This window comes from Leucoraja erinacea, chromosome 26 (genome assembly GCF_028641065.1).
Source record: "Leucoraja erinacea ecotype New England chromosome 26, Leri_hhj_1, whole genome shotgun sequence".
NCBI classification, from domain to species: domain Eukaryota; kingdom Metazoa; phylum Chordata; class Chondrichthyes; order Rajiformes; family Rajidae; genus Leucoraja; species Leucoraja erinaceus.
The window spans coordinates 13,933,448-13,957,903 of record NC_073402.1 but is presented as its reverse complement, the minus strand read 5'-3'; the positions used below and the strand labels follow the sequence as shown (position 1 = coordinate 13,957,903).

The window sequence follows — 24,456 nt, the reverse complement described above, 5'->3', positions numbered from 1 at the left end:
CTCTTCATTATCCACAACTATCTTGGTATCATCTGCATACTTACTAATCCAATTTACCACACCTTCATCCAGATCATTGATGTACATGACAAACAACAAAGGACCCAACACAGATCCCTGAGGCACCCCACTAGTCACCTGCCTCCAACCCGACAAACAGCCATCCACCATTACCCTCTGGCGTCTCCCATTCAGCCACTGTTGAATCCATCTTGCTACTCCTGCATTTATACCCAACAGTTGAACCTTCTTAACCAACCTTCCATGAGGAACCTTGTCAAAGGCCTTACTAAAGTCCATATAGACAACATCCCCTGCTTTACCCGTGTCAATTTCCCTAGTAACCTCTTCAAAAAATTCAAGATTAGTCAAACATGACCTTCCAGGCACAAATCCATGTTGACTGTTCCTAATCAGACCCTGTTTATCCAGATGCTTATATATATTATCTCTCTAAGTATCCTTTCCATTAATTAGCCCACCACTGACGTCAAGTCTTTACTAGGTTTACTCTTAGACCCCTTTTTAAACAATGGAACAACATGCGCAGTACGCCAATCCTCGGGGACTATTCCCGTTTCTAATGACTTTTGAAATATTTCTGTCATAGCCCCGGCTATTTCTACACTAACTTCCCTCAATGTCCTAGGAAATATCCTGTCAGGACCTGGAGACTTATCCACTTTTATATTTTTCAAAAGTGTCGGTACTTCTTTTACTTTGAAACTCATAGTATCCATAGCTACTCTACTAGTTTCCCTTACCTCACATAATTCAATATCCTTCTCCTTGGTGAATACCGAAGAAAATAAATTGTTCAATATCTCCCCCATCTCTTTTGGCCCTGCAGATAGCTGTCCACTCTGTCTCTCCAATGGGCCAATTTTATCCCTCGTTATCCTTTTGCTATTAAGATTCTTTTTACATTCCTTATACTCCTCAAGCACCTCATTTACTTCATGCTGCCTATAATTATTGTAGATCTCCCTCTTTTTCCGAACAAGATGTCCAATTTCCCTTGAAAACCAGGGCTCTTTCCAATTTTTACTGTTTCCTTTCAACCGAACAGGAACATAAAGATTCTGTACTATTAAAATTTCCCCTTTAAATGTCCTCCATTTCTCTTCTACATCCTTCCCATAAAACAAAATGTCCCAGTTCACTCCTTTTAAATCATTTTGCATCTCATCTAAGTTAGCTTTTCTCCAATCAAAAATCTCAACCCTAGGTCCAGTTCTGACCCTCTCCATAATTATATTGAAACTAATGGTATTGTGATCACTGGACCCGAAGTGCTCCCCAACGCATACCTCCGCCACCTGTCCCGTCTCATTTCCTAACAGGAGGTCCAACACTGCCCCTCCTCTAGTGGGTACCTCTATGTATTGCTGCAAAAAACTATCCTGCACACATTTTACAAACTCCAAACCATTCAGCCCATTTACAGAATGTGTTTCCCAGTCTATGTGTGGAAAGTTGAAATCTCCCACAATCACTACCTTGTGCTTACTACTAATATCTGCTATCTCCTTACATATTTGCTCTTCCAATTCTCGATCCCCATTTGGCGGTCTATAATACACCCCTATAAGTGTTGCTACACCTTTCCCACTTCTCAGTTCCACCCAAATAGCCTCCCTAGATGAGCCCTCCAATCTATCCTGCCAAAGCACTGCTGTAATATCTTCCCTGACAAGCAATGCAACACCTCCACCTCTTGCCCCTCCAATTCTATCACACCTGAAGCAACAAAATCTTGGAATATTTAGTTTCCAATCACAGCCCTCCTGCAACCATGTTTCACTGATCGCCACAACATCATACTTCCAGGTGTCTATCCAGACTCTAAGCTCATCCACCTTTCTTACAATGCTCCTAGCATTAAAATATGCACATTTAAGAAACCCCCCGCCTATTATTCTCTGTTTATTTCCTTTTTCTTCTTTCTCCTCTTGTGTCTGAGTGCTTCCCTTTTCTGCTTCCTGCCTCTTTTATGTCTATCTTCGGTTTAATAGCATCTGCGGTTCCTTTCTACACATTCACCCATTTGTTTGACAAATAGGTGCAATAGTGTCTTATCACCACATGATGTTTTATTGCCCTTAGTCAGGTTTACAAACCCCTATGTTTATCTTTACTCCCAGCAAGCTATGCCTTGTAAATTAAACACTTGGTAAATCTATGGATTGCCTCTCCTTATATGACCTTTAAGTTACCTCTACTATGTTGTCCTCTTTTTACCATTATGCTTTTCCAGTATATAAACTCTTGGGTTAAATATATTTACCAACTTGCCCAATTTTCTTCCAATTTCCAGAATTTCCTAATCTGATGTGCTCCCACTGTTACTGCACCATACCACATATCAAACTGTTCCATATTTATTTTACCCAATTAAATGCTCATTTGCAGTGGCCATTTTGAACCAATTATTTTCAAGGCTGTTTTATTAATTTGTCATCCAGACATTTGCCCAAGTAGGGGGGATGGGGGTGGAATCAATAGATCACAGCACCGGGGAAATGCTTTGCTTGATATGTTTTTCAAGCAGTTGATATTCAAAATATATTTGGCTTCTAACAGTTTGTGTTGCATCTTTTCCATAATAAATTTGCTATTGCTTATCAATTTGAATTTTAATTGGGTATGGCAGCGCAATTTGTTCACAACCAGTTGCTGAAAGGGGTTGGGGGATTTCCAGCAAGCCAAATTGTGCTTAAGTTTATATGAAAGAAAACATCTTATTTACTCATTCTGTAATTTATAATGATGCAATTTTTAATAAAGTTAACAGAAGGGTTAATAAATTGCACATCAATAATGCTTTGCAGCCTTAAGCAAAATTCTTCTCTGCTATTGCAATTGACCTGTGTGGTCACTGATAAACAGCAGATGGTGTTATTCTCTGTTATTAAAAACCAATTGACAAAGCAAGCAATATCCTTTTGGGCGAAATATACTAAATTACCTCGAACTACTGTTTGGAAAATATTCCTGATTTCAGGCTGAATTGACTCCATTAACTCCAATTTTAAAGTTGCATCCTGGTGACTTACAAAATCACAAAATTGATGACATGCAAATGTTGCCATTTGACCCATGATGTGTGTGTTGACCCCTGGTCGAGCAATCCCCAAGAAAGAATTTCTATGTATTTTCAATCGGCTTCAGCAGATTTTATTCGTAAACCTGTTAAACTGGAAAGGAGGGCACGGTCAGTATGTGTACCCAATCCTTACAATCCTTAAACTGTGTAGCAATCGAGTCAATTGATACTACATTCCAACCAAGACTAATTTATCTTACCTGCCATGATATAAAAAAATATATAATTTTTTTAATATATCAGAACAATGTCAGAACAATGCCTATTTGACAGGGATGATTTTCTTTTTTCTTCAAGTGTTCATGACTATTCATTGGTGATAGAATGGACAAATTGACAAATAGATCCCTCTTCCTCAACTTTATTTCCTGAGAAGAGAGTCTTTTTTTAAAATCATTGTTTCACGGTAGACGACTTTGCACGTTTCCTGCACACAATTTTATCTGTCATAATTTTTGGGCACTCGCATTGTATATGCTCCCTTGCAATTTTCTGTTCTCATATCTATCTTGCTGTGTAGTTTCTAACATATGAGCTATGTCATTTGGAACATCAAATAAAATGCTGCGTTCGTCCGAATTATGATATTTGTTGCAAAGTTGAACCTTGTGGACCACCACTTGTCACATACAATTGGGAAATGTTCCCTTATCCAATCTGTCAATTCTAATACATAAATAATTAACAAACCATGTCAAAACGTTATCCTTGAAATCCTCGAAAATGTCATCCATAGCTGTCCCTACACTGATGTTATCAACTTTACTTTTATCTCTTTAGATGGATCATTTGGTAATTTTTCTCACTCTTAGATGAGAGACTCAATGTTTTTGACTTAAGCTTATTTTTTATCTGCAGAAATAAATTTTGTTTGATAAAATTGTGGTTTCTATGTGTGCCATTGTATCCAATCGATATTACAATTAAGAAGGAACATTTCTGATGATTGCAGAATCAAATAGTCCATGGAAATGATGGCTTTCATTTTGTGTTTCATACAGTTCCTGCAATGCTTATTAATTTGGGAAATTGACAGTAACTATAGAATTTCTACATTAAATTTCATAAAATCCCAAAGTTTTTGCTAGTGATCCAATGACCACAAAATCTGAAAAAATAAGAACTGATAATTTCAGATATTTATATTTATGAAAATGATTTGTTCATTGCATGAGATCAATGAGTTTTGAATAGCTTACTGAATCATATTTAGCACTTGCTATTATCCTTGTTAATATATGGTTAACCATCCTGGTTCATACATCCTTTTAATATATGATGCAGTTTCCTCAGCATGCGTGTACAGAAATTTTGAATTATCAAAAATTGCAATATGTCAGCTTCTACTTGAAATATGTCTGCTCCAGTCTGTGTTTAATACGTTCTTATACTTTAACAGAAATTAATTAATGGGCCTGTCCCACTTAGGCGATTTTTTTAGGGGACTACAGGCGACTTCCGAAAATTTTCCAATATGTTGAAAATTTTTCGGCGGCAGTGGCGACAATTTGTGCTGTCGTAAGATGTCGCCAGGTTAACGTAGGTTGTTGCCGGTGCTGACTTCGGTGAATTCCATTGTCCTAGTCGCTGGCAGTCGCCTAATAAATTGCCTAAGTGGGACAGGCCCCCTAAGTCCTTGATTTTCCTTGATTTATTTTGAAAGTCCTTAATATTGTCTTTCAAACCAGTTTAATAATATCTTAGTTATTTAGTTCTAGGTATTCCATTGAACTGACATCACACAACAAGGAAAAATTCTTGCCGCAGGATCACTAGGGTTCGTGGGGAATTTTTTTCAAGATCATTGGGGAGCATTGTCACTCCGCCATTGATGACAAATTCTGGATCAGCTCCATTTTTTGCAATTCAATATGATTTGCCAAAAAAACTTTCATTAATAAGTTCTTGAATAATATACCAATTTTGTCTATGTTCATATATTCAGAGTGTTCCATTTAGATAAGATGCCAGGATCAGTTTTGTTGGCTAACGCTGTGTTCGTCTGAATTATTATCTTTGTTGTGTAGTTGAGACTTGGGGAACACCAGATGGCCAGTTGATCTAATCCTTCAGCAGTAACAGATATCAAGCTGAGATGATATGCCTTGAATTCCATCTTAAATTTCACATTTGCGTTGTCATACTGAGGGAATTCTCAACCCACACCATTAAAATTGGATTAGTTACTTCACTCTAACAGCAAAAATGGAAAGTTCAGTCGAACTATTTAAAGAAAGAAACAATTGTGGAGTCAAAGAAATAAGTGGGGAAACATAAAAAAGCAACAAACGAAAGTGGTTTCCTGAAATAGAAATTAGTTATATGAAAGACAAAATATTGTTGTGTGCACTTAGTTTGTGAATTGTTATCTATTAGGACTGATAACATTTGTTTTATTTCAAACTTTAGCAAATTTTCCCCTCTATTCATTTTGTCATGACTTTTAAATTGTTTGAAAGGAACACCACCACAATGTGTTCATAAACAAAACAGCATTTTTTTGTGCAATTTGTGGTTTGATTTTAATCAAGGAAAGATGTTGATATTTTTAAAACTTGTCACATTTTTTTCCAGAGAAATCATGAACCCAAAGGACCTAGTAATGGGTCAGATTGATGGTAGGGGGCCATACAAGGAATTCTGTAACCATAACTGTTTATTTGAGATGAAAAGAAAGTCTGCCTCAACGACTAATAATATCACCACCAAGTGCAGCATTTGTCAGAAAATGTCTGTTGTAAGTTTACTATCTATTTATGTCTGTTTCTCGATTCACGATTCACTCCTGTTCAGTGGGTAACTTGCTATCCACCAATATTTTATTTATTGATCAGGCATTCAAAGTAAAGATGTCATTGGAATTGTGTTCCAGTTCCTTGTATTGTTTAAATAATTTAAAAAATATTGTGGAAATGGGGATTAATTTAGCAAATGGGTGAATAACATGCCATCTGTGAAGATGACTGCAAATATATACAGCATTTAGAAATTAAATATCAAGAAAACAGCAACATAATGGAATTGGCCAAACTACAATTATAATTTTAATTTTTTATCAGATTAATTTTGCTTTTCCCTGGAATGCAATAACAAAAAGCTATGAAAAAAATAATTTGTGCATCACTCAAATGCTGCTCATCCATCATACACATTGTTGTTGCATAAGTTATATGGCACACCTATTTGTAGTGTTGGTTTTGAATCTTAAGTATCTTGCATATTAGTCATAACAGTTTGATGTATTTTGGGTAATACAACTATTGAAATATATATATTTTATTTCTAGCTAAATTATTTACATTATCAGCATCTAATGCATTTGCTATCTTTCTGCAAGATAATAATCCAGAGTCAGTTTCCCATGAGCATGTGTAATACAATTATCTGGAATTGTATCTTATTTTCTGGTATCACTGTTAATGGAACTGCATACATCCACGGAGCTTTGTAGGTGAATAAAGGTTCATTGAATATTATTGTATTGTATCAGTTGCATCATTGTTTCAATGTATCATAATTTCACCTCATACTTTTTTTAATTTCAGGTCCGCCATGAAGTGAACTACCAGAATGTTGTACATAAACTTTGTAGTGATATATGTTTCTCCAAGTTTCGAATGGCTAACAATCTCACTATGAATTGCTGTGATAACTGTGGAGCTTATTGTTACAGTGGGTCAGCACAATGTCACATGCTTCAGACTGAAGGGCAGTGTAAGAAGTTCTGTGGTTCTGCTTGTTTGTCTACATTTAAACAGGTTTGTTACCTTTTAAACCAGCAGGAAGTCTTACTTCAATCCTCTCTCCCCCCCCCCCCCCCCCCCCCCCCCCCCCCCCCCCCCCCAAAGTGATGGCCTTGGACGAAAGGCTGTGTAGATTCATCAGAACGGTACCTGGATTCCAAGGGTTAAAATATGAGGGGAAAAATGATAGGAAATGGGGTTGGTTTCTATTGGATTTAGAAGTTTAGTGAGTGATTTGATACAGGTTTTCATGCTGTTAATAAAATCTGTTAAGGGAGTATCTCGATAAAGTACAGAATAATTCATTTACGAATAAGGAATTCAGATTAGCAGACATTGTATTAAAATAGAGCTACTTCAAACAGAAATGAAATTGGATAACATTTCTCATTGCAGGTAGTGATGAAACCTCTTGTCTGTAAATAACAAACTCTCTTTGCAAATAGCATAGAGGTCGGGTCAGTTATAGTGAAGGAGAAAAGGTGGTATGGAGTTGTCATAGATTAGCTATTATTTCATTGAATTGTGGAACAAGCTTGCTGAATTGGATGACCTTCTGTCCCTTTGCAGGAACGTTATGAACTTCAGAAATAGTTGCATGACCTTAAGAATACACTGATATTTGTGATGAGAGATTGATGTTTATGTGATATTTCACTGGTATTTAAAGTAGCTTTTTAGGAATATAATTAACTTTGATTCAGAAGGTGTTAGATTGGTGCATAAGGAAATTTCATATGAATATAATGCTTTTGTATGGGTAATGTAAGTTGAACCCCAAATCAAATAATAAATATTTTTCAAACTTCAGAATGTAGCACTTTCCAAGTACCTCTGTTGGTGCTAGCGTCTTGGTCTGGAATTGAATCATACGAACTAGGAGTACCTAAGATTTGAATTTAATCTGCCTTGAGTCATGATTGGTTATCGCAACACTTATTTTTGGAGGTTGGAATTGATTAACGTATCTGTTGCCGATTGTTACCTATTGACTTTTAAAGTGCTTGTAAAAGAGCAGATGAGGACTGGTTAGACATGAATGTGAAACTGCAAAGGATCATTGGCTTGCTTGCACAATTTCGGATGACCAAAAAGTCATGACCACTTAGCTGAGACACTGAGGTCATTATGTAAACTTGCTTTAAGAAGTAAAGCCCCTGTCCCAATTTTTCGGCGACTAGGCTGTTTTCACATGGTCGTGGGGTGACGCCTGTATGGTCGTGAGTAGTCTCCTCAAGTCGCCTAAAGAGCCGTAACATTTTTCTGGTCGCCGCTGGATTTTGAAATGTTCGAATCTTTTCGGCGACTGTGGGCTTGACGTAGCTTGTCTTCTCCTGTCGTAGGTGCTGTCGTAGGTTGTCGCCAGGATGACGCAGGTTGTCGCCAGGTGACGTTGGTTGTCGCCGGGTGCTGACTTCGGTGAATTCCATTGGCGTCAACCGGCAACAAGTACCGGCGACCTAATTATCTTCAGTTGTCGCCGACAGGGTCGTTGCTTGTCATAGCTTGTTGCGGGTGGTCGAAGGTTGACTTTGGTTGTCGTAGGTTGGCGCCTGTGTGGTCGTAGGTGGTCGTCCTAATGGTTAGCCGGTTGTCTAGGTGGTAGGTTTCCGTAACTTGTAGACATTGTCGTAGAGGGGGTCCAGTCACCACTTTTTCGGCGACCTGCTACAACTGTGACAGTCGTTGGCAGTCACCAAAAAAATCGCCTAAGTGGGACATACCCTCAAGGAATAAAAAAGCTGGCTTGAAATTAGAACTTGAGATACGTTCATTGTGAAGAGCTGCACAAATACTGATTTTATCAGCTTGTGGAAATATGTCATTGATAGGATGTTAATGATACAGGCAGAAAGTTGGTTAACTCTCATCTCTTCTTCATAAGCTCCCTGATTCCCTGTGCTTCTTTCTAAATCCCAAATCCATTAGATTGTTGGTGTCTTTTTCAGTGCTATAGATGCTATTTGTTGAGTGGCTTCCCTTTTACTGTTATTTTGTGAAGCAGTAAAACTGATTTTTTTCCTGCACTTAATGCTATTTATTCTTGCAACAGAAACAATCAAAGATTGCTCCCTGCACCTGGTGCAAATCTCTGAGGGCATCTGCTGAAATGATTGAAAACATAAACTCTTTTGGAAAATCTGAACTCTTTTGCTCAGTTAACTGCCTTTCAGCCTATCGAGTACAAATGGTTACTACACAAGGTAGTGGTATAATTTCTTGAATATTTATGCAAGTTTTATGAAGTCTTAATTATTATTTGCGTGCTTGGGGCACCTCAAGATAAAGTGTATGACGAAAACCAACAATTTTGAAGTTAAAAGCCGTGACAATATTTGTGAATTTAGGCTTGGGCTGAGCCCGGATTGTATCATGCACCAGAATGCATAACGCTACCTGCTCGAGTGAACCATCCTTCAGTGGAACTTTGTTTTGTGGGGTGGCGGAAGTGGGGGTTGGGGGGGGGGGGGGGGGGGGGGTGGGGGAGGGGAAGTGGGGGTTGGGGGGGAGGGGGAGGCAAATTTAATTGAATTCTCTTCCCTGAGAGGATATAAACCTTGTTTATATAAAAAGGCTATAAATAAAAACCTTGTTATCCAGTATATAAACCTTGCAAAGAAGATAGAATTAACAAATTGTAAAAATGGTCATGTGCCTGAGTGAGTTTCTTTGTACTTCAGGTTTTCTGCTAATCCCATTCGAAAGTATGTGGGTTCTTGCTGCTATTTTTAGCTTCAGTTTAAATGGCTTCATACCTAATACTAAACTTTTATTATAACACCATTGAATCGACCATGTTTACTGTTATTTATTTTGTTTAAATACAGCACTATACAAGGTTTAATTTGGTTTAGATATATGTAATCAAACATTTATGAGAATATGTTTTATGTTCTTATAAATATGCGGCATAGTTGGAAGTAACTGGCATTAGATTTAGTATAACTTGTTTGACATAGTTTAGAACTCTTCAGCTTCATTAATGTATACGTAATTGTATCCTTTTTAGGCAATTATATGTTGCTAATTTAGCAGTAATGGATGTGACTTTTGTATATTCAATTAGGTACTAGCGTTCAATGCAACTACTGTAAAGTGACAACGATACCCCAGTACCACCTTGCTATGTCTGATGGCAGTATTCGGAACTTCTGCAGTTATAATTGTGTGGCTTCATTTCAGGTGAGATTTTTGTACAACAATTTTTCAACTACGTTAAAACATCTTAAAGATCTTTTTTTTGTTACTGGAAGTCCCCATCTCAACAACTGAGCAACACAACTTGCAGGATTTATTAGCACTAGAATAATGTGCATGTTTTAAGCAGTTGATATTATTTTTAAGTTTGCTGTTAAAAATGGGGAGAATGAAAAGGCTTGTTAAAGTGGAAAGAATAATGGTCAAACAAATGAAACCAGACTAAGTCATGGTCTTGGCATCATGTTTGGCATAGACATTCTGGGCCTGAGGGGCCTTTATTATGCTGCACTGTTCTATGTAATATTTTAGATGCATGCCCATGATCCTATTCTCAATTTTGGTTTGTATACTTTATTCCAGATAACTGTCGTAATGTTCAGTGCCAGCAAACACACCTGAATGTGCATGGGGCTGAGTAACATTTTAGTTTCTCATTACTTTGAATTGTGTGTGCCTCTCTTAAATTCTGCTTGAATTATAGCTGCTTGAAGTAAGTTTGCATTGGGGCAGCACAGTGGCGCAGCAGTAGTTTCAGCCTTGCAGCACCAGAGACCCGGGTTTGATACTGACCACGGGTGCTGTCTGTACAGAGTTTGTATGTTGTTCCTGTGACCACGTGCGTTTGCTCCAGTTTCCTCCCACACTCCAATGACGTACGGGTTTTTAGGTTAATTGGCTTCGGTAAAAATTGTAAATTGACCCAAGTATTCAGGATAATGCTAGTGTAAGGGATGATCGCTGGTCGGCGTGGAATCGGTGAGCTGAAGAGCCTGTTTCCATGCTATATCTCTAAAGTAAACTAAAGTAATTTGTCAATGTATGAAATGGTTAAGCGGTCGGTGAGCCATGAATAAGAAACCAGACTGTTGGGCGAGTTGCACAATTGGTATTTTGTTACAACAGAGATTGGTCAGAGAATTAGGCTGTTAGTTCAGATAATTTAGGAAGTTCTACATGCCTGGTCTAATCAGGGGGTTGCTTTCATATTAAATGTGAGCGCCTGAAAATTTTAAATAATTAATTTGTATTATAAGTGTTGTTTAATTTACACAGCCATTATTGTTTAATCATGCATTTATTTTGAGCTAAAATTAATGCCAGAAATATAATTGTCAGGCAAAACTTTGGGAGAGTAACTGTTAGCATTTCAGGTTAGTGACCTTTCATAGATCTGAAATTCTCTGCCCATAACAAGTTATGGTTCCCTGTTGCTGACATAAACAGAGATTATGAAGCTGTCTGAATAGTCTGGCGATCCAGGTGTTGCTATTGTTTAGTGACCACCCCCAACTGTCTAGTGAACTTGGCAGTGAGCCTATTTTGTGAGCTATGATTCCCTACAACAGATGAAAAAACAACATGATATGCTGGGCTACGTTAAAAAGGCAGATATATTATGTAAGTTCCGAGTGGTGGCGCCATTGAGAGTGGCAGCCTCGCCAGCAGCTGTATCATCCATTTAAAAAATGTTTAGTCTGCCTAAAGTTTTGTTTTGGAGGTCCTTTAGTCTTTTTTATGTGGGGGGAGGGGGAATCTGTTTTTCTCAGTCACTACCTGGTCGAGGATGCGTCTTTCCTCCAAGCCGCATCTTCGCCCCCTCCTCGCTGCCTACCAGGTAGATTGGTGCCGGTTTTCCTGCCGGAGACCGGCCAGAGCTTCAGCTTCAGCAGCGTTGCAGCACTGGATTCCATCACGGAGCGGGAGATTGCTTACCGGGATCGCCATGTTGGAGCTCCGGAGTGTTGGGATTACCGACTTTAACACTGTGGAGCTGTGGTCTACGGAACTTCCAGCCGCGGGCGGCGCTGACTCTTTCAACGCGGAGCCTGGGATCCTTGCCGGGGTCGCCAGCGTTGAATCTCCGCCCAGCTCGGCCTGTGGACTCCGGGAGCCGCGGTCTCCAGTAGGAAGCGACCGATTCAGAAACTCCAAGCCTCCTCTGTTCGAGGGCCTGAAACATCGGGTCATCGTTGCGGCGACTGCGGAGGCCTCAATAGGCCGCGGCCACGTGTGAACATGAGGGAGATGGCAGAACTTTGTTGCCTTCCCTCACAGTGAGAAACGTTGATTCTGCTGTGAGGGATGTTTTTATGTTTTATGTTAAATTCTGTAGTGTTGTGTTTATCTTATTTGTGTGCTGCATGGTAACTCAAATTTCACTGTTTCAATTGGTGTATGTGACAATAAATGTCCTTTATCTTTTGTAAGTTGCACATAGATCAAAATAGGTGGAAATGATAGGTTATTGTATAAGGGACGTTAATGATTCATTTAGCTGTTTGTTGCACACAATAACTTCAGTACTGATGCTGCTTTTGTTAAAATATAATTTTCTTGACCTAATGCCATGATGGGAATTTAATTTATTTTTTGTTGATCCACAAGAAGTAATGTTGTGCTCTTGATGCTGTCTTCTCCTGCATTTAATTAATCATAGACAGTCAGAAACTTTTTTCCAGGATGGAAATGTCCAACACTAGAGGGCATAGATAGAAGGTGAGAGGGGGAAAGTTTAATGGCGATGTGCAGAGCAATATTTTACTGAGAGAGAAGTGGGGCCTGGAACACATTGCCAGGTGGAGGCAGAAACACAGTGGCGTTTAAGAGTTTTTGCCCCCTCTCACCTGATAGCTATGTCCTCTAGTGTGGGCCAAAGGTCTTGTTCCTGCACTGTAACTTTCTGTGTTCCAAATTATATCAACCAGTGATACTGTTTAAGTTTATACAATCCAGCAAGTGTAAAAGTGGTCAAAATAATCTCTTGCACTTGTTCACACGTGGATCAGGATATGGGTCACAGTCCCTCAAGGGATATGGCTCACAGTCCCTCACAGAACCTTCTGCTGTTCAGTAAGATCAAACTGTTGCTGTCTTAGTTCAACGCTATTTTCCCATTCTCCTTATGCCTCTTGAATCCCTTGAATTTCTATTGATCTGTGACATGAAAATATTCAATATTGCCACCTTCACAGCTCCTTTGGGTAGAAAATTCCAAACTCATTTATCTGTTAATGTTGAATTGTAAACAATATCAAATGTTACAAAAGGCATTTATTTTAATGTGTCTTTCTGGCAATTCTCAAATCGTTAAACCGTCTAATTTCCAGTATTTACAAACAAAATCTTATCTTAATCAATGAGATGTTGCAGTTAGTAGAGGTTTACAACAGTTCCTACCTTGTTGGTTATTTCTTAAGTTGAAAATTGTAAGGGTATTTGTTTGCAGACCTGATCTTAATCAATGAGATGTTGCAGTTAGTAGAGGTTTACAACAGTTCCTACCTTGTTGGTTATTTCTTAAGTTGAAAATTGTAAGGGTATTTGTTTGCAGACCTGATCTTATTAATAGGGAGCGGCGTTGATGAATTATGGGTGTCACAGTAGAGCAAGTACAATGACAAAATACTTTTTCTTGTTGCCAACCCCTTCACTCGTACCTCCCCCCAAAAAAATCAAACTTTACAGCAGAGATTTGATGTGATTGATGGTATAAACAATGGTAACAATCTCAATAAATATTATTTATTTAGAGCAATGGTAAGGATGAATTCAATTTGACTTCAAAATAATATTGTTAATACAAAAATATTCTATTGCCAAACTAAATTTAAACCTTTACGAACTTGGTTCAATAGATTTTGTGAATGAAAAAAATAAAGTGTATTTCTATGGTTTGTTTTTCTTTTGCTCACAGGGATTATTCAGTCAGGCTGCTCCAGGCTCTCAAACTGTTGTACCCTTGTCGCAGGGTCAGGTAACAGTAAACATTCCATCAACCACTTCGGCGGTGTCTGGTGCTGCCACGGTCTCTTCCGCTGTCACCACATCAGCGGCAGCAGGGTTACAGAGGCTTGCCCAATCCCTGCAGGTGACAGTAGGCCGGACACTTATCAGGTTAAAATGCCAGTATTGCCAGCGGTTGTTCTCCTCTAAGCCTGAGCTTCTTGAGTACAAGGTAAGGATTTCTGATATGTTATGATTTTATTCTCGTATAATGTTGAGTGCACTTTGCAAGAGGAAACCCCAATATCAGAACTATATCAGAATATTTATTGCTTTTGTTTCTGACCCCACAAGTCATCATGTAGAAACGAAGAACTGTAGATACTGGCTAATACACAAAAGGACACAAAGTGCTGGAGTAACCTCCCTCTAGCTTCACAATCCACTACTCTTAACCTGCCTCACACCTACTATTTTTATACCTGGCCTTTGTTCTAAGCATCTGTCAAAAAGAAAATCCTCGCCTGTGTCGACCTATGTCTGTGCGATGCCTGTGCCACGCTTTATCCTGCCCTTTTCCAGAGTTCTTTTCACCCCTACAGTCAGTTTGAAGAAAGGTCTCAACTCGAAACATCACCCATCGATGTTCTTTAGAGATGGTGCCTGGGCTGCTGAATTACTCTGGCACTTTGGGTTCCAAGTTGGTAGTTGTTTGGGCTTTGTTCTAAAAATGTTCACAATAATACAAATCATAGTATGTATGGAGAGTATGTATACGTACTATTCCAAAGTATAGTATGTCGAGTCTGCCTACATTTTAAACCCCTCACAGATTTGAGCTAGTTTAGTTGTTTCAAATGAAGTGCATCAAAGTTAAAAATTGATTCAAGGAACATGATGACCTTTTCTGAGATTGACAATATGAATTTGTTGGTGAAATAGACGTGGGAATGGAGAATTAATTTTGTCATTAAATATGTTTAATTGGAGCAAGGATGGTTAACAGGATAGAGTCATAATCATACAGTGTGAAAACAAGCCCTTCGGCCCAGCTTGCGCATGCCGTCCAACATGCCCCATCTACACCATTTTCTGGTTTTCTTTCACAGAATCCTAGAATTGCTAGAATCCGCTTTAAACCCTACTTTAAATAAGTGGAGGGAAAATGTGTAAATCGCTTCTTTCAGTGGATACTGAGTAAATATTTACAAGGATATGAGCAACACAATACAATACACAATACAATACACAATACAATTTATTTGTCACTTGAACCTCATAGAGGCTCAAATGAAATGTTGTTTCTGCAGTCATACGCACATGAAAAAAACGACCCAAGACACAACACAATTTACACAGACATCCATCACAGCGCATCTCCTCCTCGCTGTGATGGAAGGCAAAAAAACGTATCTCTCCCCTGCACTCCCCATTCCCCTCCCGATGTCAGAGTCAAAGCCCCCGGCGGGCGATGGCAATTGTCCCGCGGCCATTAAAGCCACGCCGGGCGATGCAAGGCCACGCTCCGGGTCTTGTTGTTGGAGCCCCCGGCGGGCTCTAGCAAAGTCCCGCAGCCGTTGAAGCCACGCCGGGCGGTGATGTAAGGCCCCGCTCCAGGTCATCCTCGACCCCGCGACTCGGGCGGGTGAAGTCGCCGTTGCAGAAGCCTCGAAAAGCGGTCTCCCACCAGGGACCCGCGGGCTCCCGATATTACTGTCTGCCAGACCTGCGGTAAGCCTCCGAATCTCCGGGGGTCGGGTCACAGCAGCGCGCCACCACCGCTCCTCCCGCTCCGGACTCGGCCAGCTCCATGATGGTGAGTAGCTCCGCAGCTCCGTGACTGGAGCCCCAGGACGTTCCTGCTGGAGGCCGCTCCACGTTGCAGCCCCAACGACAACGGAGACCCGACAGGGAAAAGGTCGGGTTCTCCGTGCAGGGGAAAGATTTTAAAAGTTTAAAAGTTACACACACACACACACACACACACACACACACACACACACACACACACACACACACACACACACACACACACACACACACACACACACACACACACACACCACACACACACACACACACACACACTGTAACACACACACACACACACACACACACACACACACACACACACACTCAGACACCACATTTTCAGGTATCTTTTTGTAATTGCATTTGCGAAAGGATATCTGTTTGAATCCTCTTTATTGTAATGTTTTACTGGTAAAATTACTTGGAGCAGTGCAATAAAACAAACGTGATGCATTTATTTGATAGCTTTTTCTCTCATTCTTGTTTACCTTTCATCCCCAGGGGAAAATGGTTCAATTCTGTGGAAAATCTTGCTGTGATGAATATAAGCGGATCAACTCTGTGTCTGCAATATGTGAATACTGTCGGTATGAAAGGATTGCCAAGGAAACTCTAACGTTTTCAGGTGTTGACAAACCATTCTGTAGTGAAGGTAATAGATGCGCTTTGACATAGTTCTTGGGAGAACAATGTCTCTTCCCCCCACTGCCTCAATTTATGTAAATAATAATTCCTGAGCCGGTTCTATCTGATTTCTATTAAAGCCACAGATATTTGTGTAAAGAGCAATCTCCATGTTTAACTCATTAACTATGTTTTTGAAACATTTCATAATTTATATTTCATAATTTACCTAATTATAAAAAAGATAATTATTCTTGATAAAATGGGAGGGGTAAAATTGAGGAAAATCTGGCAAATTGCTGACATAATGTACATTTAAATATGATTTTCAAATAACACTGTATAAAACCAATTGTTTTGCAAAAGGAATGACCTTTATTTTGCGTTCTTCAGTAGAAGCATCTTTATAATTCACAACTCTAAAGTGTGGTACATAAAAAGGAAAAATATTCCTAAGATGCAGTTACAAAAATATGATATGTATTGTGGACTGCCCAGCCACAAAGTAAGACATTGGTTGTAAAGTTTAATTATATTGATTAGAATAGTCATGGGCATGGAAGCAGGACCTACAGCCCACACAGTCTATGCCGGTCATCAAACACCCACTTACACTAATTGTATTTTATCCGTACCATGTTCTTCCGTTATAGAAGTGTAATCATTTCCTGAAGTCATACTGAGTACCACATTGGGCAGAGGATTTACCCACCAATTCAAAAGGGTATCCCAAAACTGATACAGAATGCTGATTTCTGTAATTTGTAGCTCTTGCACATTTGAGCCATAATTATGGGAGGAGAGGAATAAAAATGTGATGGCAAAGCAAGTAGAGGATTGAAATCCAACGAAAAGGCAGTGGGTTTGTTTTGATTTTGGGGGTAAATAATTTTATTTTACAATCTCTTCAATTACTATTATTTCTCTTGTTTGCAGGCTGCAAGCATCTTTACAAGCATGAATTGGATAAACGATGGGGACTTCATTGCAAAGCTTGTAGTACCTGTTCACAGTCTTCTAAACGTCTGCTCAATCAACAGTTTGGTGGAAAAATAGAAGAGTTCTGCAGTGAAGAATGTTTGTCCAAATTTACTGTTTTGTTTTATCAGGTACACACCTTCAATCAGCCAGCTATTGTTAAACAAATCAAAATTCTAATTGGTTTGGAACTTTGCTGCTTCCATTTCAATTATTATTTGACTGATAAAATATATACTAAACCTTTTTTGAGTTCATTGAAATGTTTCCAATTAAATTGTTGGGCATTTTAAATTTGCAGGGTAATTTGTGACATCACAAGACTAATGTATTTGGATTGAGAACTATCTCCATATCTTATTTAAATTCACTCCAGTAAGATTGAAGTGCAATTATCCAATAATTCATTTGACTTTCAGAAGTATTCCAGAAAGAAAAAAATCATTTTGGGCATAGGACTGCTTGAAATTTGAATGAGATACCAAAATATAGTTATATTTTTAATATAATTAAAAAATTAATCCTAAAGGGCAACCCACCTGCCACTTAAAACATTAATTCCCTTCATCACCTGCACACAATGGCAGCAGTGTGTACCAAATACAGTTATTTGTCTAGTCTCTGCCAACACTACCCCTCTAACCAATGATATCTCCGCCAAACAAGGATAAGGGTAGAAAGTGCGTGGGAGAAGCACCACCCATGCTAAGTTGTTAAGGAATTGGTCTAAATCCTGGAACTTTTTTCACAAAAACATCAGAAAAAAGTGGTTCAAGATGATTGTCCACTATCATGTTCTGAAGGTTATTTAAGGATGGGCAATAAACAATAGCTATTGAGGAATCTAAATTAAAATCAACTCTCATTGAGTTATGCCGAGTCAAAAACCAAATGGTCAAACGGCTTTCAGCACTGTGATTGTGGTAACAATCTATACTACCTGACCTGCAGAGTATTTACACTATTTTCTCTTTTTGCTTTTGAATTTCCAGCGACTAATATTTTTCTTCAGTAATTATACTTTATTCCTTGCACCGTCCTACCACTAGGTGGCGGTCCTGTTACTGCCGTCTTTGTCTTACCATCTGCTTGGCACTGCAGAGACGATAATTGCATTTTACTTAAGATGAAAAAAATATATATTTCTTTATTCTTTAAAAAAAAATCCTAGAATCCCACAGAAATACAGATTTGATGTATTATAGAGGAAAGTGGTTTAGATTTTGGATTTTACTCTGTAACTTTTACTGACACCACAAATTCCCACAGTAAATCTAGAATTAACATAGTTACATGTTGTATCAAAGCTTTACCACAAGATGGTAGAAAATCTGCCAAATCTTTACTCTGTAACTTCTACTGACAAAAATTCAGCAGCCAACATTTTAAAACATTACGCTAGGATTGAAGGAAAGGGTTATTTTGTTTTCCACATTACTTTAAATTTCATGTGGACTTTTCTGCTTGGGAAGCTTAATTGGCAGGGGAATGGCACCACAATGTAGCAATTGAAATAGATAAGGAAGAGCAGGTCACTTTTGGGTTGGAAGACAAACTAATTGGGTGCTGCAGAAATGGGTGCTTATGTCCTGGCTGCCAAGATCAATAATTAGGGTATATATCAAAGGTGGCTGCTAATACCAAGTTGAATGGCAGTGTCAGGAGATGGAACAAAGAAGTTTTGGATGAGATTTGAGACTTCCACTTTCTTGGATTTAAATGGGTAATAGGTTGTTCTCATTAGCACACAAAAAGTTTTGTGTACCTTCGATTTTCCAGCATCTGCAATTCTTTCTTGAACACTGTTCTCATTAGCAGATGCTTGAAGGAGGCATAGATTAAAAATGATGGGCTTAAGATACCGGGGGTACCCAAAAAAGCTGGGTGCTCATATTCCGCTTGGGGAGTCTGCATCCTGGGGGCATGAACATTGAATTCTCCCAATTTTGTTAGTCCTTGCTGTCTCCTCCCATTCCTCAGCACTCCTGCTGTCTCCTTCCATCCCCCAGCCTTCGGGCTCCTCCTCCTTTTTCCTTTCTTCTCCCCGCCCCCCCACCCCCGATCAGTCTGAAGAAGGGTTTCGGCCCGAAACGTTGCCTTTTTCCTTCGCTCCATAGATGCTGCTGCACCCGCTGAGTTTCTCCAGATTTTTGGGTACCTTCGATTTTCCAGCATCTGCAGTTCCTTCTTAAACACTTAAGATACCGTGGTATGGCTTCAGGAGATGTGAAATAAATATTCTTGTATTGCCGACACACTGAAATAAGTGTTCCTCAGATTGACTCTTAAGATGCTGCAGTTTAATTATATTTTTGTTTGTGTCTGAATTGAATGCAAACAGATTTTAGAAACGGCACTGGATGATGATCAGGAGAACTTCAGCTAATTCATTTTTCAAATCTTTTAATGCACTAACAAGTTATGAATTATGTAGATTTTGTTTTGGCAGCCAGTTTGCACATTGCTATACTCTTCAAACTGCAAATTAGTTAGATTAAAACCCAATTTCTGTTATTCAGTGACTCAGCTAGACAAAGTATGACTCCACATGTGAGATTTGTTGAAGGAAAGACAGCACTGGGGAAGCTTCTTTGCTTCTGGGCTCAGATGATCCATCTGTAGGCGTGGTTCAATCTCATCTAAAAAACTTCATTATTTAGTACTGAGTTGAGATTGTGCTCAATCCAGGAGTAGTAACATAACTCATAAGCTTCTGATGCTATGAAACTGCTGTTAATGTTTTGAGCTGTGACCTCCTAATGATATAAAACATATCTGCGGTTTTATTTACGTAAAATGGAATTGCATGTTTGAATTCTCTTTCTTATAGATGGCTAAGTGTGACTGCTGCAAGCGTCAAGGTAAACTAAATGAATCCATTAAATGGCACGGGGAAACCAAATATTTCTGTAACCTTCATTGTGTTCTGACATTCTGCAATCAACATCATCTAACAGAGATGTCGTCTCAAGATGGAAAAGGTACAAAATTAAACTACCTTATCTATGTTGTGCTTTTATAGTGAGCAACGGTGAAGAACAGGAAAAATAGCTGAAGGAGGTCACCTGGCCCCTTATGCCTGCCCTGTCATTCCGATTTTTTGAATGACACTATCCTCTATTCACTCTGAAAATGGGTCCTGACCCAAAATGTCGCTTGTCCATTTCCCTCCACAGATGTTGCCTGACCTGCTGAGTTCCACCAGTACTTGCTGTTTTCTTCAGCATCTGACTCCTTAAATCTACACTGTTCTCTTCCTCTGTGCTTGTTCTCTGTGCTAGTTCCCCACAGGCCTCAAAATCCAAACATTTCAAAAATGTATTGATGTAATTGGGGCAAGTCATGTGAATGGTTGGTGCATATTCCCATTGGATGAGACTTTCCGATGAGAGTGCAAAATACAAATGTTTACCAAATGTTGATTACATATGCTTTGGTTCCCCTTGAAGATGAACTTTAGACACCTCTAACCCGAAGTAGACAATGTAGCAGTGCATTTTATTGAAACATTAAAAAAAATTGAAGTAGAACACTTGGCCCTTTCAGTCTATTCTGCCATTATGGCCGATCCTGTCTCTCAACACCATATTCTTGCTCTTTCCCCACAACCCTTGATGGCTTTTGTATCTAGAAATCTGTTGAATGACTTGACATCCTGAGTCGAAATTTCTACATTTACCAAATACTGCTCATCTCAATCCAAAATATCTCGCCATGTTATCTTTAGTCAGAAACCCCTTGTTTTATATCTCCCAGCTGGGGAAATATCTTTCCTGCAACAAGCTTTGCAAGCTCCGTCAGATTCTTTGAAAGTCAAGTGAATACCAGCCAAGTAGACTTGGGTTTTCTTTCTATAACAATCACCACCTGCTAGGGTGCAGTCTGGTGGGCCTCTTTTGCTCTCTATTTCAAGCATTTCCTTTCTTGGGTAAGGAAACCATAACTGAACACAATATACACATTTCCTCTTGGTGTGAGCTCGCTTTGTTCGATAATTCTTGCTCCTGTGCACAAAGCCTCTTGTGATGAAAGCCAACAAGATTTGCTGTATGAACTGCTTGCTGCCGCCGCATGTTTCCTCTCATTGACTCGTCTACAAGAACATCCTGCATACTTTTGTATTTCAATATTTCCTAATCAAGCACTATTTAGATTAGTTTTTTGGTGTCATATGCACTGAGGTACCGTGAAAAGCTTTTGTTGCCTGCTATTCAGTCAACAAAAAGATTACATGATTCCAATCAAGCCATCTAGTATACAGATGAAGGGCACAACATCTAGTGCAAGATGAAGTCCGATTGTCCAGAGTGTGTGTACTGCTTCACTTCATTAAGTCATTATTGTCTATTGGGATGTGGGGAGAAGGCAGGAGCGGGGTACTGATTGGGGATGATCAGCCATGATCACCTTGAATGGCGGTGCTGGCTCAAAGGGCCGAATGACCTACTCCTGCGCCTATTGTCTAATCACAATCATCTTTGTAGTGCTGACATTGAGGTAACTTTGTTATCTTAGCACCAGGTTACGAGGTTCTCAATCTCATTCCTGTACTCTGTCTCGTCTGTGTTACATGGTTCTCGAATATTTGATATTTGGCACACTATGGTGATGTTATTTGCGAATTTGTACATTGAGTTAGATTGGTATTTGGCTGCACAGTCATGAGTGTGTAAGCAGTATAGTAGGGGCCTGAGAACATTCTCGTGGGGCACCAGTGTTGAGGATTATCGGTGAGGATGATTTGTCAACGATTCTCTCTGATTGAGGTCTGTTGATCAAGGATCAAGTTGTAGAGGGGCGTGCTGACCAAGTTCCATGAGTTTGAATATGAGCTTGGGTGGGATAATGGTTTTTAAAGCAGAGTTGTTGTCTATGTCTGATATAGAATAACACTTGCCTGCATTGCACTGAATCTGACTTGTTTTCGACCACTCACTTGTCAAAATTGCCTTAATGTCACCTTGCATCCTCCTCACACCTTGCAATTCCATCCAATTTTGATTGTAAGCAATCATAGAAATATTGCTGGTGGTTCCCCCTTCCAGATTATTGGTACATAGTGCGCTGCTGAGGCCCAAAAACAGTGATCCATGAGTCGGTGCCTGTCAACCTGTTTTCAATCCATGGCAGCATATTACCACAAATGTCATGTTCTTCAATTGAACTATTTTGTGACACTTTGAACAGTACAGTACAGGAACAGGCCTTTCAGCACACAATGAGTTTGCAAGAGGTTTACTTCCAAATGAACGATAGCTTGCTATTAAATGTTGAGCTTCAGTCAAATTGAATTTGAGCAAAGTTAAAATAACTAATCAAAATTATATAATTTTGATATTAAAATTGAATTGACTAAAACAATTGATGCCCGTAAAAATGAGATTGTACTTAAAACAATTGATAACGAGAGGAATTCACCTGAAATATCACATTTAATGTAGGAAATTATGCACATTTATTAATCTCCAACACCATGTTTTAAGGTAAATTGCCCACTGTAGCTTAGTCCCCTTTTCAGTATTACCAAATGAGAAGTGATCTACTGAAGAGTGTTGGTTCTCCAAAATTTGTACATCTGCACATAGTGAACAAATCTGTAATATATTCAAATGGAAATTTAAAAAAATCAACCAGCATTTAGAATTGTTTGGCTGCAAGAACACATTGGCAGCTACTGTCATGACGGCCTGCCAAAAGTGAGTGTGATTTGTCCCCTTGCATTTCACTTCATAACATTAACACCGTAAATGTTTAAAACTTCTGTTGATATATAGGAACGTACGTACATATTTCTTAAATTGTGTGATTTTGTGATATTAAAAGGAAATGCACTTTTTTCTTTCAACAGTAACGGTACCAAATGTTCCCAGCAGTCAGAGGAAGGAGCCGACTCCAGTGATAGCAAATGTGATATCGTTGGCGAATACTCCGCCAGTGCAGAATACCACTTGTTCAACAACAACTTTAAATGGTACGGTGGTTGCTATAAACTTGAATTTATGTTTTGTCGTCATGTAACAAGAGGATTGCAAAGAAGCGTGCACCCCCAGTACCTCAGTGCATTTATTTCTATTTGATATTTTAAATCATTCCTATCATTGAAAGGAAACTCTCAAATTGCGAACATTTGCTAAGTGGCAAGTGACCTTGCTGGTCATCGCAACCATTTTTGAACAAGTATTGCAACTTGACTGAGTTTCTCATCTGCTAATGGTAGTTGCCCTTCCATTGATAATGCCACATACCACTGAGAGGAATCTTGGTTCTGATGAAGATCACCACTCCCTCTGATAATTTCTGGTCCCCAAAAATTAGAGCTACAGGTGTACAACCTTTTATCCGAAAGCCTTGGGACAAGACACTTGTCGGATTTCGGACATTTTCGGATTTCCGAATGGAAGATTTTTAGCGTAGATTAGGTAGGTAGCGCGGGCGGCTTGAAAAGTCTGGAGCGGCTGCCTCCTCCCCGGAGACCGGGGAATCATTGTATATCATTGTATAAATGTTAGTCAGTTAGTTTGGAGGGATTTTATGTGGTGGTGGTGAAGGGGGAAACTTTAATTCTTAGTCCCCTACCTGGTCGGCGACTCCCAACATCGCGGAGCTGTTGGTCTCCGTCCGGCCGCGGGCGGCGCCGGTTGGAGCTCCGACCCCGGCAACTCTACCCCTGGCTGCGAGGCGCTCCAAATCCACCGCCACCCGCGGCCGGACGCCCACAACCCCAGCTCCGCGAATGTTGGGAGTTGGCGGCCACAGCGCTCCGGAGCTTACCGCACGGCGACCCGGTAAGGCATTGCCCGCTCCCCGCTGGTATCCCAGCGCTGCGACGCCGCCGACTCCCAACATTCGCGGAGCTGGGGCTGCGGGCGTCCGGCCGCGGGCGGCACTGGATTTGGAGCGCCCCGCAGCCAGGGGTAGAGTTGCCGGGGTCGGAGCTACAACCGGCGCTTCCCGCGGCCGGACGCTCGCAGCCCCAGCGGCCACAGCACTGCGGAACTTACTGCACGGAGACCCGGTAAGGCATTGACCCCTCTCCGACCAGGTAGGGGACTAAGAATTAAAGTTTACCCCTTCACTCCCCTCCCTTCACATAAAAGCCCTCCAAACTAACTGACTAACATTTAAGCAATGATTTACAGATGTTTAAGTGTCTTCCGGGGAGGAGGCAGCCGCTACAGTAGTACAGACCTGGGTTGACCGTGGGTCGTTTCGGGTCAAGTTTGGCGCCAAACGCGAGCTTTGGTGTGCAGACGACATCCTGGAAAAAAT

At 39.9% G+C, this 24,456-nt stretch overlaps 1 protein-coding gene across 4 annotated transcripts in view; it reads left to right on the top strand.

The window, feature by feature from the left end:
- The window catches only part of LOC129709667 (zinc finger MYM-type protein 4-like), a 175,289-nt gene that overhangs the window by 123,587 nt on the left and 27,246 nt on the right, over nt 1–24,456 (top strand). For 3 of the 4 annotated variants that reach the window (XM_055656167.1, XM_055656164.1, XM_055656168.1), the window contains 9 exons: nt 5,681–5,843; nt 6,652–6,864; nt 8,903–9,056; nt 9,917–10,032; nt 13,745–14,005; nt 16,087–16,237; nt 17,146–17,318; nt 20,018–20,168; nt 23,036–23,158. In XM_055656167.1, the coding sequence (XP_055512142.1) occupies nt 5,681–5,843; nt 6,652–6,864; nt 8,903–9,056; nt 9,917–10,032; nt 13,745–14,005; nt 16,087–16,237; nt 17,146–17,318; nt 20,018–20,168; nt 23,036–23,158 (1,505 nt within the window). The remainder of the gene's footprint in view (nt 1–5,680; nt 5,844–6,651; nt 6,865–8,902; nt 9,057–9,916; nt 10,033–13,744; nt 14,006–16,086; nt 16,238–17,145; nt 17,319–20,017; nt 20,169–23,035; nt 23,159–24,456) is intronic. The other variant, XM_055656165.1, reaches the window with a different exon arrangement.